The 14925-nt window shown below is 41.4% G+C and overlaps 1 protein-coding gene across 1 annotated transcript in view; it reads right to left on the bottom strand.

Annotated features, from left to right (window-relative positions):
* The window catches only part of doc2b (double C2-like domains, beta), an 87508-nt gene that overhangs the window by 15226 nt on the left and 57357 nt on the right, over window positions 1-14925 (bottom strand). Inside the window, exons 3-5 of the mRNA XM_053441220.1 lie at window positions 13090-13164; window positions 4849-4958; window positions 2391-2517 (exon numbers count right to left, since the gene is read on the bottom strand). Coding sequence (XP_053297195.1) covers window positions 2391-2517; window positions 4849-4958; window positions 13090-13164 — 312 coding nt within the window. The remainder of the gene's footprint in view (window positions 1-2390; window positions 2518-4848; window positions 4959-13089; window positions 13165-14925) is intronic.

Below are 14925 nucleotides of genomic sequence, written 5' to 3'. Positions count from 1 at the left end.
TTATAGTGTATAAGATGTGGTATAATGTACAAAATGCACATATTTGTCGCTATATTCTTATACAAAACAAAAGTTCTGTATTTCTGATTCGAGCAGGTTCTACCTTAAATTAACTGCAATACGCGTTCTGTGTAGTTTTCTAACATTACGACCACAGAAAGTACTTTTCTTTACAAGTCACCTTCATCCACTGATGTACACATGCAATGCTTTTTGCGAGGATGTATGACGAGCCACGGGAGGAGCCGGGGATCGAACCGAGCCCGAACTACCCCCTGATCCACAGCCGTCCTATTCGAATAACAGATACACACTAGTAAACAGTCAAATTACCTCGACTGATGTATTATTATAAGTCCGATGCCGTCTCCCAAACACAGCCAGAGACAAACGTGTTGCTTTTTAGCATCTATTTATTCATAACAGGTGAAAACATAAACTCACAAAAACCCTAAGCTTTCTGCTGGCGTGGCCACTGAGCTCTGTCGTGTCAACTGGTGTCTTTCTCTCAAGAGAGTCTCCCAAGTGTCTCTCGTGTGCGTCCGTCTCATGTCCCCCCCCCCCCCCCCCTCCGCCCTTGGGGCAGCCTGCCTTCTGAATCCAGGGAGAGTTGATTGACAGACTAGTTTCCCCTCTCACCTCTCGTTCACCTGGAGGAGGAGCGGACGTCACTATGTCTGAATAAAGTGTTGAACCAGCAGCTGGTTTACACAACAGCTACACAACTCCCTGTAAATAACCCAGAGAAATCCCCCAACGTGCTCAACCTCGTGTCGGGTCGATAACACAAACCAGCTCTTCACAGTGGAAAGTTCAGCCACACACATCGTGTAATCTACTCTCTGAGGTTTTCTCTGTGTGAAAGTACTTCAACACGGCTTGTGAATTATTTATCAAATGTGAAACGGTGAAAAGTACAAACTGCTTTATCGTCTGGTTGTGATTTTATCCAAAGAAAAGAATCAGGGCTGAGACTGTGGCTGATTCGCTCTTCAATCACTGAATGACAAACCACGAGCAGCACACACATTTCAAATATGATCGTTTACAAAGCATGTACTTAAATTAAATAAGCCTTGACGAGACCAAGGCGTAGACTGGTGGCTGCCCAGTTTCATACCAGTTTTGCTGGAGCATATTTTGTGTTTTCTGATATTTCACACTCCCACGTGGAGAACAAAGCATACGAGCAGAGCAGCAGGAATGTGTCTCTCCAGGAAACTGGACGCTCCTGAATTGCCCCGTGTGATTCTTTTCAAAGCACAGAGTGTGGAGGCACGTTCATATTCAATTACAGTTCGATGACTCTTCACTCCCATGCGCTCAAAACTCATAATCCACTCCCGCTTCAGAGGCGAGGGTTCAAAACCCAGCGTGCCGCTCCGCCATGTGGTCTAAATGAAATCCTGATGGACGCTGTCGTTACCTGGTTCAGTTAAACAGACACCGGGCCTGGTTGTGACAGACAGAGTCGTCAGCTTCATGTTTACAGAACGTGTGTTTATCTTCTGTTGAGCAGCACAAGGAACAACTGCACTGAATTTAGAATCGCTGCAGAATTCTGAGTCAGTTCACGGTTTCATGCTTCAACACTTCAACTCTTCAATTACTGTTCTGACATGAATCTGTGGCTCTGAAGAATAAATTAATTATCAGTTGGAAAAATTGAGGAATGTGGTCGTAAACTTATGTAAAATTTGTTATTTACATGATTTTATAAAGAAAAGACAAGTCAAACAAGCAGTCGGGTCAATTTGCTTTGTTAGAAAATATCAGTACAATGATAATAAATATCTGTTATGCTGATCATATTATGGATAATTTAATTTACATGAAGGTGGAAAGATTAGAAATATCATTTATTTTGTTTAACTGAAAATAACAGCTACACAGGAAGGTCAGAGAGAAAAACAACTCTATTATTTGTAATTCAAATTGTATTCTGAAAATAAATCAATTAAATAAATCTCAATTAATTTGATTGGGTATATATTAAAATAGTGTAATGATTGTGCTCCATAATAATATAATATAATATAATATATTTTTAACATAATATAATGTATAGCGTAGTGCCATATCTATATTGTATGTTATACTATAATGTCGGATAGTACAAAATGGTATAATGTTAAGTATTGTGTAGTATGATACAGTATTGTATAAACAATATATACAAGAGTATAGTATATAGTATACTATACGGATATGTGCAATGTATAGTAAAGTGCTTTCCAGTACTGAGAGGAATATGTCGTGAAGATAAAATTAATCTAATGTAATAAATGTGTCAGGGATTATATAATTATATACATTTGTCAAAGCCCAGTTTGATTATGCAGTTTGAAACCCTCGCACCCTTCAGTGTGTGCGTGGCCCAGTGGACTTACAGGTAACTGCTTCTCCAGGCAGTTGTTGAAATTTTTGATTTGGTTGGGCTTCAGCTTCTTGAGAGGGATTCTCGTTTCCCCGATGAACTCGTTGTGGCGGAATTTGTCCTCATCACACACCGAAATCCTGAGAGGGGGAGGAGAGGAGGAGAGGAACAGAGTGAGAGGAGGAGGAGAGGAACAGAGGGAGAGGAGGAGAACAAATAAATGAAGCGTGGCTGGGGTTAAGGTCTCTGTCGCTGAGAGGCGGCTTTAAAACTGAAAAATCCTGTCATCTTCCACCTGGAGCTCATCATCCTCCATCACAGCGACTCACTTATCAGATCATTCTCCACATCGAGGAACAAACCCCAGCACTTCTGCACAGACGGAGTTCATAACAGTTTGGTCAGAGTCGATCAATCAACAACTGATGGAATAATTAAGCTTTATGAAGCAATCAGTCGTGTTAAAGAACCTAAAGATGCTAGAATGAGAAACTTCTACTGGAACAAACAGTCTCAAGCTGGGCTCAGCTTATTTACTTAATTACTCCGTGCATGGCAGCGTCCTGTGTAAACATCACTGTATATTCATCAGTTTGATTTTTCAATCAATAAAAAAATACACATATTCATTTAAACTCAGAACCACTGAGGACTCAGGGACATGCAGTGCACTGGTGTTAGGTTTGACTTTCCAGACAGGAGATCTATATTCATCTCCCACATTTCATTACATTTATAATGAAAGTCAATTATCGGTGGTGGCGGCGCTCTCTGCGGACGCTCTGTATGTTTTCACCAAACGCCGACAGCGGCCCGGGAGCGAGGAGCCGCGGTCCTGACATGACTCGACTCACAATCATCACCACGTCGCTACACAACTGGACAAACACTGTTTGTTACACGAAGGTCGTCACGTGAAAGAGAAACATGAAAACAACACAATGTTCAATCAGTGAATCAGATCACATCTAAACTTAAGATATGACTCATTCCAGTTGGTCCCATGTGATTTAGTGTACATGCATATTTGTGGTTTCGTATGTGAGAGTTGCAAAGTACTGTTTGATTTTAATCATGAATTTTAAACGTGGGGTATTTGCTTGTTTTGAATTGGTGGAAGTGTTTTAATCATTGGTTCATTGGGCAGCTTTTTGGAAGGTATGAGGGCAAAATGTGTGAGATATCCAAAGATATCAGAGTTGACAGAAGAGCTGCACGTGCTACGACTACACACAACATCAGTATTTAACAAAGTGAGATCACAAGTCAACAAACTGATGAAGTCGCCAAATCAACAGTGATTCTGAGACAGTGAGACGCAGCTCCTTCTTTCCGGCTCATGATCTGTGAGTAAAATGGTTTAAAATAAACAAATAAACAAATTGGTGTCAGATTGTAAATAATAATTTGTCTTTTCTGATGAATTGATGAGCACTTGTGCGTCTGCTGTGGATCACACGGGGGTGTGAACGTGCACGGAGACGGATGAACATCCACTTTGGCAGCAGAGCTTGAAAAGTTAATTAAACCTCAGGACAGAATCGTGTTGGATGATTGTACGAGGCTTCAACACGAGGAGGCTTCATTCACTGTTTCCTACAGACACACACTCCACACTTCATTGTGCGTTCGAGGAGGCAAAGTGAGACTTTGGGACATTGAAGGATCATTTTGTGTTATTGTTGTCGTCAGTTGTGTTGTGTGACGATTCCAAACAAATGACTGGTATTGACTAGAAACGGCCCGACAGCCAATTAGTGCCGTTTTTGCCAAAGCAACAGTTTTTCTACACAGACATGAAATAAAACTGTTGGAGGTTAAAATGGTCGTTTGTCTGAAGCACCTCTGGATTTATTTCTCTCAAAAGAGAAGAAACTTTCATCACTTTAACTTTTTACTGCATCTAAAACTATATCCACAGAAACTACAGGCAAACATGACTTCTCCTTCTTCCTTTCCTTATCCTTTCAACCATCCTTCCCTCTATTCTTTTCTTTCTTTCAATTAGTATCAGTTCCTCTTCTTTTGATTCTTTTATTCTTATCCTCAATTTATTTCGTCCCCATAATGTCTTCCTTTGTTTCTTTCACCTACTCCCCCGTCCTCCCTTCCTCCCTCCCTCCCCTCCTTCATTTTCGTATTACTAATGGTCTTCCTTTGCTCCCACTTTCATTCCTTTCATTTCCTTCCTTTCCTTCTATTGTTCTTATTACCCTCCTTCCTTCCTTCCTCCACTTTGTTTTGACACCTACTCTTTATTTCTCTATTTCCCGCTTTCACCCTTTTCCTTTTAATTACACTTCCTTCCAATCGGTTTCTTATTTTTCCAATTTCTTTCCTTTTATACTTTCACTCCCATTTCCTTTATTCTTTTTGTCTTCCCATGCTCTCCCACTTATATTCCTTTAATTGCCTTCCTTCCTCCCTCCCTCCCTCCCTCCTTTTCTCCCTCCCTCCCTCCCTCTCCTTACCTGAGTGTCTTGCGGACCATGTCCTCGTCGGTGATGCCGTAGTAGGTCAGGGTCTCGCTCCACACGGGGTTGAGTGTGTTGTGCAGGGTCTTGGTCCGAAGTTTATTTGCCTGAAAGACAAAACAGAGGACCAAATAAACAGGGAACAATTTAATTTATATAATATATAATGCAATATGCCAGGCAGCATTGATTAAGATTTAATACAAACAAAAACCTTCAGATATTTGTTGAACCCCTGAAAGTTGGAAACAAGCTTCCTGTTCGTTCCATTGTTTCCATTTGATCTGATCAGTTCTGGTTTCTCGTTCCTCTGTGATATCAACGTGTTTTTATCATCGTACAAACGTTACATCATCAGAGGTGAAGACAGCAGCCAATTACTTTTCTTCTTCTATACTTTAGTTCTGACTCAACTTCCTGCAATTACAGGTCCAAAAGTTCCAACTGTCCTAAAAAGGGTTTTCACGCTGCTCAGGAAACAGGACAGGACTCACACCTGCAGATGAGTATAAACTGAAAATGACCCGAGACCCATTAAATCAATTAGCTGGTTTGATTATTTTGCAGGTCTGATAGCAGCGTTCCACTTTATAAACATCTGATTGTTTCTGCCTCAATCAGTGGTTGTTTCCCACAGGAAGGATGTTGATCACAAACACACACACACACACACACACACACACACACACACACACACACACACACACACACACACACACACACACACACACACACAGAAACACACTGTGCGCTTTGTATGAAAATGCAAATAACAGATTTTATTCAATAAGTAAATTAAACTCCTGAATTTGAATCTTGGCTGCATTTCCATTATCATTCATTTATTTTGTTCCTTCCTTCTCTTGTTGGAATAAAACATCTCTGAAACATCATCTACATCATCCTCCATCAACTCCATGAACTCCATGAACTCCATGAACTCCAGTCCACATCACCATCATCCCCTCAGACCCTCAATCTCCCAAGAGGAGCCACTTGTAAATATTCATAATGTTCTGATCTCTGCTTTCAGAGTCACGATCACAGCTTTGCAGATGAGATTATGAAAATAAACTCCCTCGTTTCACTTAACCATCAATAAAAAAGTGACAGAGAGATGGTCACAAGGTCGGATGAGAGTGTCGGAGGTTTACTTTCATTAGTAAACACTCTTAACTTGGTCAAGGGAAGCTGCACTTTACAGATCTGAGGACGTGGCACTTAACCTTTGCGGCGTTGATTCATCTTCATGGACCTTCATCCTTATAGACATCTTAAATTGATATATTAGGAAAACACGTAATTTATCTGGTGCCTTCATGACACATCACTTATCAGGTGATATTATATGAGTATATATATAAGTCAACCTGGACATCGGTCCAATCAGCTCCAAATGTGAATCTGCAGATAAAAGTTTCGTCTAAATCTAATCATGTATTGTTGAGTTATTTTATACACAGACACACACAGACAGAGACACACACACGAAAACAATACCAGCCTCCAGGTAAATGTATGTGCAGGGTTATTACTAAATAGTACAACAATTTAACACATTTAGTCATCATATATTAACATTTACCTTTAAATAGTAGAATTTACATATTGATTATACAATAACCTTTAAAGTCCCAACTTGTATTTAATGGTAATTTCATTTTAAATAGTATTTGGCACGAGTAAATGATCAAGCAACATTTCTGTGGTGAATATAAAAAGTCCTTCTCTGCACAGCAGCAGAGAAAACAGACTAAAAACACACAATTTGTCCTGAAATGTCCCCACAAATAAGTCAAGATGTGACATTTCTCCATTTAAATCCTCCATCACAGTCTGAATCCTCTTCCTCTTCCTCTTCCTCTTCCTCTTCCTCTTCCTCTTCCTCTTCCTCTTCCTCTTCCTCTACCGACCTGATGTCAGGTTCTAAGTGGATTGTTGGCAGGACGGCGAGAAACACAAGAAGCCATTGGCTGAATTACCGCGGCGTCAGATAAAAGTGACTTGTGGGCAGGGACGTCAATAAATCACAATGAGGCGGGCCGACCTGAAGGTATGGAACCCAACAGGAGATTAATTAAAGGGCTACAAAGCCTTAACTGGTCCAGATCACGGAAACGACACGATATCAGAGTGACAGGCGGCTGTTTCTCACCGAGCTGGAGGAGCCAGTGAATTAAGCAGATAAGGAGGGAGCTGCAGCAGCGGCGGAGGGGGGGGGGGGGGGGGGGGGTCCTATTCTGGAAGTGTGAGCTGCATTTAAGGTGAAATAACTCACCACCACCGCCGCCGCCTCCCGGAGGAAGAAGAGCAACTGGTGTCATTTGGGCTGCAAAGGCCAAAAAGCTGCGTTTAAGCCATTTGACCAAAATGTGGTTTTCTACTTGAACCTGTTGATCTATTTTCCAACTGGCTTTTGTTCAAAGTGCTCTGACACCTGCAGAACATGAGGAGGAAGGAGTTGTGTAGGAGGGAGAACCAATGAGCTGCAGGAGCACACACTGTGCTACCACTGCAGCTGTATTAACGAGGTTTGACGGTTGACGGGGATGATAAAAACTTTATGGACCAAGCACGAGGCAGCAGCCGGAGGGAACACGCAGCAAACAGCAAGTTAGAGAGCACGTTATGTTGTTTTACGAAGTGTAAAATATGTTTTGGTGTATTATGACATATATATGTTGGCTGTAGTGTAAATCCTATGACATAGAGATGTTACAAACTGTTGATTCTACATAACAATTAACTGAAAACGTTTTCAACACTTTATATGTCATGTTCAACAAGCATTAAATAAAGAGCAGTCATATGATTTAGTTTAAATAAAACACATGTAGGTTTATAGTATAAAAGGTTTATATTTTCTGTAGCTTTCAGTTTTCTCCAGTCATTACGGTATCTAACCTCCGTCAGCAGACGTCACTTCGAGGTGGAGATAATTACCGGCCTCTCATCGGGTTTGATTTCGGCCTCGGCGGAGACGAGAGCTCGATCTGACTTTGCAGCCGAGCGTGAAACTTCACTTGTGATTAGAGCGCGAGCAGAACTCATGACCTCTTTAGTGGCTCCTAATGAGGCTCTCAGACCGAGCCTAATGATTATTTTGAGGGCGAGCGGAGAAAATATGAGAGCGGGGGGGAAGGTGACGGCGTCTTGTTCTACACCGAGGCCTCCCACTCAGACAGGAGACAAATCCTCGAGGGATCGTGTCCTCACGGAGACTTTTACTGCACTTAGCAATCAAATAAAACATCCACGCCTGCTCTGACACTGTAAATGAAAGCTGAAAGGAGCTTGGTGGTGATTAGCACCAGAGCAGGTCACATTAAGAAAAGAAAAACACCCTCACATGGATTCAAACCAATCACACGATGAAGATGTAGCACTGGTGAAACTTTGAGAGAAGCAAATTATCTCTTTTGAAGGAGAGATTAGAATTTGGGCTGTGACGGACGGCTGGAGCCGATTCCAGCTGCCATCGGACAGAAGGTCGGGTTCACTGACATAAAGAAACAACCGTCCACACTCAAGACTCTGATTCACACTCAATTCAGAGACCTCGGGAGGAAGGACCAGGAAAAAACCATGCAGCCCCACAAACTGCTGAGGGAAATCGATGTTTGTAATAACGCTGGAAAGTCAAAGAAGAGTCTGCGTCCGGCAGGAAATGCATGTTCATGTTATATGAATCTGCAAAACCAATGTTTAGCATCGGTCCAGGAAGTCCTGTGTCCTTCAGGCGGTGACTCATTGGTTGTCCCACGTGCTTGTTGAAAAACGTCGGATGAATGTGCCTTTGAAGTTTGCATGATAATTTGACGCATTTTTACGATAATTTCGCTCTCCGTACGATCAAAAACAAAAAATGTACCTTTTTAAATGTCATCATTAGTATTTTTAGTAAATGTAAAAAGAGGAGGAAGACATGCAGCAAAGGAGCTTGATGGAACGATAACATACTATACTATCCCTTATAATAATCAGTACAGTACAATCTTACATCCCCGTTCACGCAGGCTTGTTACAATGATGCACATGTATGTGGATCTGGAGCTTACGCTTTTGTAAAAGTGCACGTGACATCTTTCCATCAAATCCTCCTTGGCACAGCGTCAGAGGAAAGACAGTGATTTCGAAATGAAGCTAGAATTTACCAACTATCCCTAATCCTGGATTTGTTGGCAGTGTAAAATACTCTTTCAGCAAATCATTGTCTACGTGTTTAATTAAAGCATTTACGCATATTTATTTTCCTGGATATGATTCACATGTTGTAATTTTCCTCAATTTTAAGCCTCTGGTTTTCCCATCTGGCTCCATTGAGCCACTTTCCTCCGGACTTTGTCTCTGCAGCATCTGTTGAAGCTTTTAAAAGACAAATGAACTAATTAACTAAAATTGATATTCTTCTTACTTTGTGCATTTTCATTGTCCTTGAGTTGCAAGTTTTCCTTTCACCATCTTTCTATTGCATATATTTATTGTATACTTACTTTACTTCTTTGTGACTTCGCTCTGCTGAATAAACATATTTGCTTCTCGTGATGAGGGAGAGAATCATCGTGGCTTCGGCCCCAGTGAGAAAACGCCTGACACTCACTGATCGACACTTTGAAACTCACTCATGATGTGAAAACAACAATTGATGGTTCTCTGTGATTTTGACACAGATAATTCACACGGTCAGAATCTACAACCCTCGTTTCTGTGCTCGTGTATAAAACAAGTTAAATTCTGAGAAAGTCATATTTTGTTCTTTGACATATCTGAGATCCTCTCTTTGATCATAAAAAACAGGATCGCTGTTTAAATCTCCTTAAAACCTTACTTTATTGTTTTTCCATTTTTGTTTTTTTCACGGAATGAAGAATGTCTTCATCAGTGAGCGTTAGAGCTCAGCGGGGGGGTTGTAAATGTTTTATTACAGGATGATGACATCAGCTTCACTTTTCACCAACAATAACATCCCTGTTGTATCATGAAGACAACAAAGTAATTACCTGTTGAAAAATGAAAACAACATTTCCATTTAGAGCGAATGAGGGTGAATCAGGCTTCATTTAGTTACGTGTTTATTAAAATCAAAGTTTTTTAATGATTCTATAGAGATTTTTTTTTACCTCAGTCCAGAACAACTCAAGTTTGTGGACATGGTGTTTTCAACAGGTTCTTCTAAGATTCACTTGTTCCTCGAGTTTTCTCCGGTTGGACAATAATAACAAACTTTCACCTTAGTTTATTCCCGTCTTAATTCAAGAGCATCGGCTTTCTTGAGAGCAGGAATTTTACATTACGATTTTGTAACGCTTACACTCAAAACCCTGCACTTTGCAAATAATGACCTGCTTGTGCTCGGGGTTTCTCCACTTGTGCTCAAACTGTGCACTTGTAGAGATTTCCTGCGCTCGAGCTTGAGCTCTTCTAGTGGCACTCGTGCTGCTCCTGTGCACGTGCACGTGAAATCTTCTCTTGGACTTTTTTGTGTGTTTTTTAGTAATGAATGAAATTATTCCACCGCCATTGTGGGTGCGTTAACTTTACTTCTTCAGGAGTCCAGTACGGGCAGTTCCTTTAACGGGGTTCATGCACTACTACAGTATATACGGGAATCTTAAAGAATATTTGAGTGCAAGCAGAACGTTTGAGCACAAGCTTTGAGTGCAAGCGTAGGGGGAAAGCATTACAAAATAAGAGCATGAAATCAATACAAACTGAATGAAGACAGGTGGTACCTCATCGTCTTGCAGTTGTTTTTGTTATAAACACTCAGATCTCACAGGAAACATCGAATCATGTGTATCAGCCTCAGGGTGAGAAGAAGATTCACAACAATCTGTTCTCTCCTTGTTGAGGAATCTCGCTCTGGACCAAATGTGTTGGACGGATTCTTATCACAGATGATATCAACACTTGACAGATTTAGCCGGAGTGATCAGAACGGGAGGGGCTGTGCAATAAAACAAACGCACAGCAGACAGACTGTTATTTTATTGGCCCATTCAGAGTTGTTGTGGGACAATTATTGTGCGACAGTTTCATTGCCGTCATCGGGGCCCGGGGCTTCCTCGCGTTCTGAGCGGCTAATTGCACATTGTCATGGTATTAATCACGACTCTATCTTTGCACCGTCACTAATTACTCCATTTTGATAAGATGCTGGAAAAAACATGTGTCGCGACAAATGCCCCGTCCCCGTCTGCACACACGAAACGCTCAGTAATCTATTCCAGTCAGATGTGGAGAGAGTGAGGATGTTATTAACACGTTGACAGCTCAATATTGTCTGGCTGTGCACACAGTGGACCGAGTGGCCGACAATAAAGGCATATGCACGGCAGACATGACGACTGTTTCCATCTGTCTGCAGAGATGGAGGAGTTCATTCAGAGGGAAAGAGATTGAGAAAAGCCTCGGCCTGTGACCGAGTGAAGTGACGAGGACGTTACTGTGCAGCTCTCACTCGCTGTGTGTTCAAACAACAGTGACAAGTCGGTTTTGTCTGGTTTTTTGTTGTTGTTGTGTGAAACCAACAAGTTTGTTCGAACGTCATCAGCTCTGCGTGCTCCCTCAGCCGTCATCACGACAACCGGAACATATAGAAAAGAAATGCACCGTTAGTCTCGTTCACAACAGTTCTCCAACCGAAGGTCTTGTTTTCTTTGTGACTCGTGATGATAAATGATCATCGCTCTGATCTATTCTCCTCATGCGCTACAGTTTCTCAAAACTTCTGCATCATTCACTTTCAACTGTCTGTTCATCCATCCCTTTGTGCCTCCAGAGAAATATCTTAAAGGAAATATAGTCTGTTCATGTTCATATTTTAATTTGTGTTTTTAGACGAAAAGGTTCACATTCTCCTAATGTTCAGTGAACACATCACTGTCATCAGACTGTCCAATGCTGCAGCTCCTCTTTTCAGCCTCTGTCTGAAAACAGTTGGTTTCCCTTTACCACAGACTTTTGGCTTTTAAACTTTGCAGAACATTTTACATCCACAGAAAATTTGTCTCCTGTTGAACTCTTCTGATTACCAGCTGGGTTCTGTTGTTATACATGGTAATTAGCAACTAGTTTTAAAGACTTAAACGATCTACGTCCAGAACGTTCACGTGCGTAAACAGGATGTAGATTGTTTACTCTGCAGTTTGTTGATTAGTTACATATGAACTACATGAACAACAATGGTGACAATTAAGAGCTGGGATTTATTATCTTGGAGCGACGCATTGTCTTCACCAGTGGTGGTCAACTCGTGATTGACAACAACCAAACAGGAAGTGAATGTTGTTGACTGCACCGTCGTCTCCAAACGTCTCAGGTTTCAAACTACAACAGGTTCAGTGGCGTTGCCTAAAGTCTCCATTTTTAGTCAATCGAAAACTATGGAGTTGTGCAAATATCTGGTGTAAACATCCTCATCCTTTTCACACACCTGTCAGACGTAGCTACACACGGAAACTTGATCTGTGGTCAAAGTAAAAGTTCTGCAGACACGGACGACGATCACAAAGTTCACATCCGAAGAACAAATGAGACGAGTCTGAAAATCTTCTTTTGCTGAAAGGCTGATGTGAGTCAGGTAGAAGGATGATCACACAGCTTCAGCTCACTGAGCCGCTTTTGTGGAATAAACTCATTCACAGGATCTGTATTAGATTTTAATGAAAGGATTAAATTAACCTCGAGGCATCAAATTAAAGAATCCACTGTCTCTTATAAAACAAGCGGTGACTCATCTCGGGCTCCATCTTTACTTCATGTATGTGTGTGTGTGTGTCTGTCTGTGTGTGTGTGTACGTGATGTGATCCTACAGGCTGAGGAGCAGAGAGCTGCAGTGGCTCTTAAATAACACAACATACGTTATGTCTCTTCGAGTGCGTCCATTTGCGACATCGAGACAAAGGATCGCCGCCTCGTGGTAAGAAGCAGTGTTCTCAGTGTGAAGCACATCACAGGAAAGTATTTACACTCGCTTAGTGTCGTTCTCATTGAGGCACTGAAATATCCACACTCTCACGAGGGATCGGAGTAAAACGAACTGTGTGTGTGTTCCTGAAAACTCGAGTCTGCAAAGAAAACTCCAACCCGGGACTGAAGCAGCAGCAGACAGGAAGCAGAACCGACCTCACTGCTCGTGTTTGTGTAGAATATTTTGGGAAATGTGTTGATTTGATTCCTTTAGGAGTGAAGACGATAGATCACAAGGTTTAATGTCATATTAACATGGTACGTACCTTACTGGCACCGGGCAGCAGGTGCAGCTTGACGTACGGGTCTGAGAGCCCATTGTGGTCCATCGGCTTGAGCCCCTGGTGGAGAAAGAGAGAGAAGCATTTTATTAACTAGGAATAAAACTTACATTTAAACCCACGGGGGAATTAAGAGTCCAGAACTTTTAACCAAAGAAAATTCAATCACAATCTGTCCAGTACAATGTGTTTATTTATTTGGATGAACCTAATTGGCAGGTTCAACTCCAGAAGGCTCTAATTCATGAGAGGTTCAGTATGATGACTGTACGTAAAAAATAATGACACAACAATCTTCTGCAGCTCCTCCTGGTGGCTGGCTGCAGTATCGGCCTCCTCCATGTTAGTGGACGGGACATGAACCAAACTTAAAATTCAAAGTTCCCGTTTTTTCCCCTCAGAGGTGATTTCTGCAGCTAGTTCTACTTTTTGCAGTAAGTTCCCTTTGGATTAGTCATAACAGGATGAAAAGTGTCATGACCTCACTGCTGCAGCTCTGATCACAGCTGCACAGACGGGCTTCAAACTACGTCATTAGAGAAAGATGGCAGCAGCCGTATCTGAGATATTTTATTCCAGCACAACAGAAGGAAGCGGAGACGCGTCGTCCATCTTAATTTACAGCCTCCGGTTCAGCACGGAGTTACTTTGACTTTTATAAAAGAGGTTTTAACATTTTAATATTCTTTACCAGAGCGAGTCCACAAGGACACAGTGTGCGAAGGTCACGCATACGATGAGCAAATCAAACAAACCGAGTGGGCGCTCGGCGAAACCTCCCAAAGAGATCTGGAGAGAAACGGCGAAGGAAGATTTGAGCCACTGACGCTGACGGCTTCAGAGCGAACAGGGAATTCAGCCTCGCTTTTACTTTCATGAGAAAAAAGTTCCTGTATCTTCTTATAGAACAACTCCTTCTGGACACGTTTATCTGGTTAGATTATGTAAATTTCATGAGAATCTGCTAATTTACAGAAACAACATGGACAATCCTCTCCTCCTTCTCCGTCTCATGGTTCCAGTCTCTGCTCAGGACGCCTCCAGGGCAACTTCCACTGGTGTTCCTCAGGGTTCCTTCAACCTGGAGCCTCAGGAAGCTCCAGGAGAAGCTGGGAAAGTTACTGGGAAAAGGGGACGTTTGGCTAAAGAAGGATGAATACTTCTTTAAAAAATCCCACAACTTAAAGTTTGTTAAGTTCTGTCTTTCTTTCCTTTACTCCTCCGTCTTTATTAACAGAACTAAATAACACAATGAATATCAGACACTTAGACGGGAGATGGGGGGAGTGTGAGTCAGTGGGCGAAGAGTCGAGAAGAAGAATATGAAAGGGGGACGTGAAGAAAAGGTAGGAGGCTTAAAAAGAAACGTGAGGAATATGTAAATGTTGTTTCAACAATAACAACAATAAAATATTTTCTCCGCAGTCTTTTAATAATCCGACAGAAAAACAGATTTTCCTTTGGATGATTTCACCTCGTGTGACTGGAGTTTTGCTTCTGGAATAAATCAAATCTTTTACTTATTAACTTCTATTTACTCATCTTACTGTTTTCTAAAGAGAGTAACTCACAGTTAAATTAGAAATCCTACAAAACAAACAAGATTCAGCACATTATACAGTGTGAATGATTATGAAGCTTAAAAACCTTCATGGATTTCTGATCTTTCAATACACAGATTTAATTTCTAATCTGCCACAATAATATGATTCAACATCACAGAAAAAAAGCCATCACTCAGGAAGAGAAAATCCTGTATCATCAGCCTCGGGCCATTATTTTAATTGTTCCGTCTTCGGTTTTCTTTTTTTATTTATTTTT

The sequence above is a fragment of the Pleuronectes platessa genome, chromosome 15, assembly GCF_947347685.1.
Source record: "Pleuronectes platessa chromosome 15, fPlePla1.1, whole genome shotgun sequence".
Classification (NCBI taxonomy): Eukaryota; Metazoa; Chordata; class Actinopteri; order Pleuronectiformes; family Pleuronectidae; genus Pleuronectes; species Pleuronectes platessa.
Note: the sequence above shows the minus strand (reverse complement) of the source record. Positions and strands in the feature narration are given on the sequence as shown.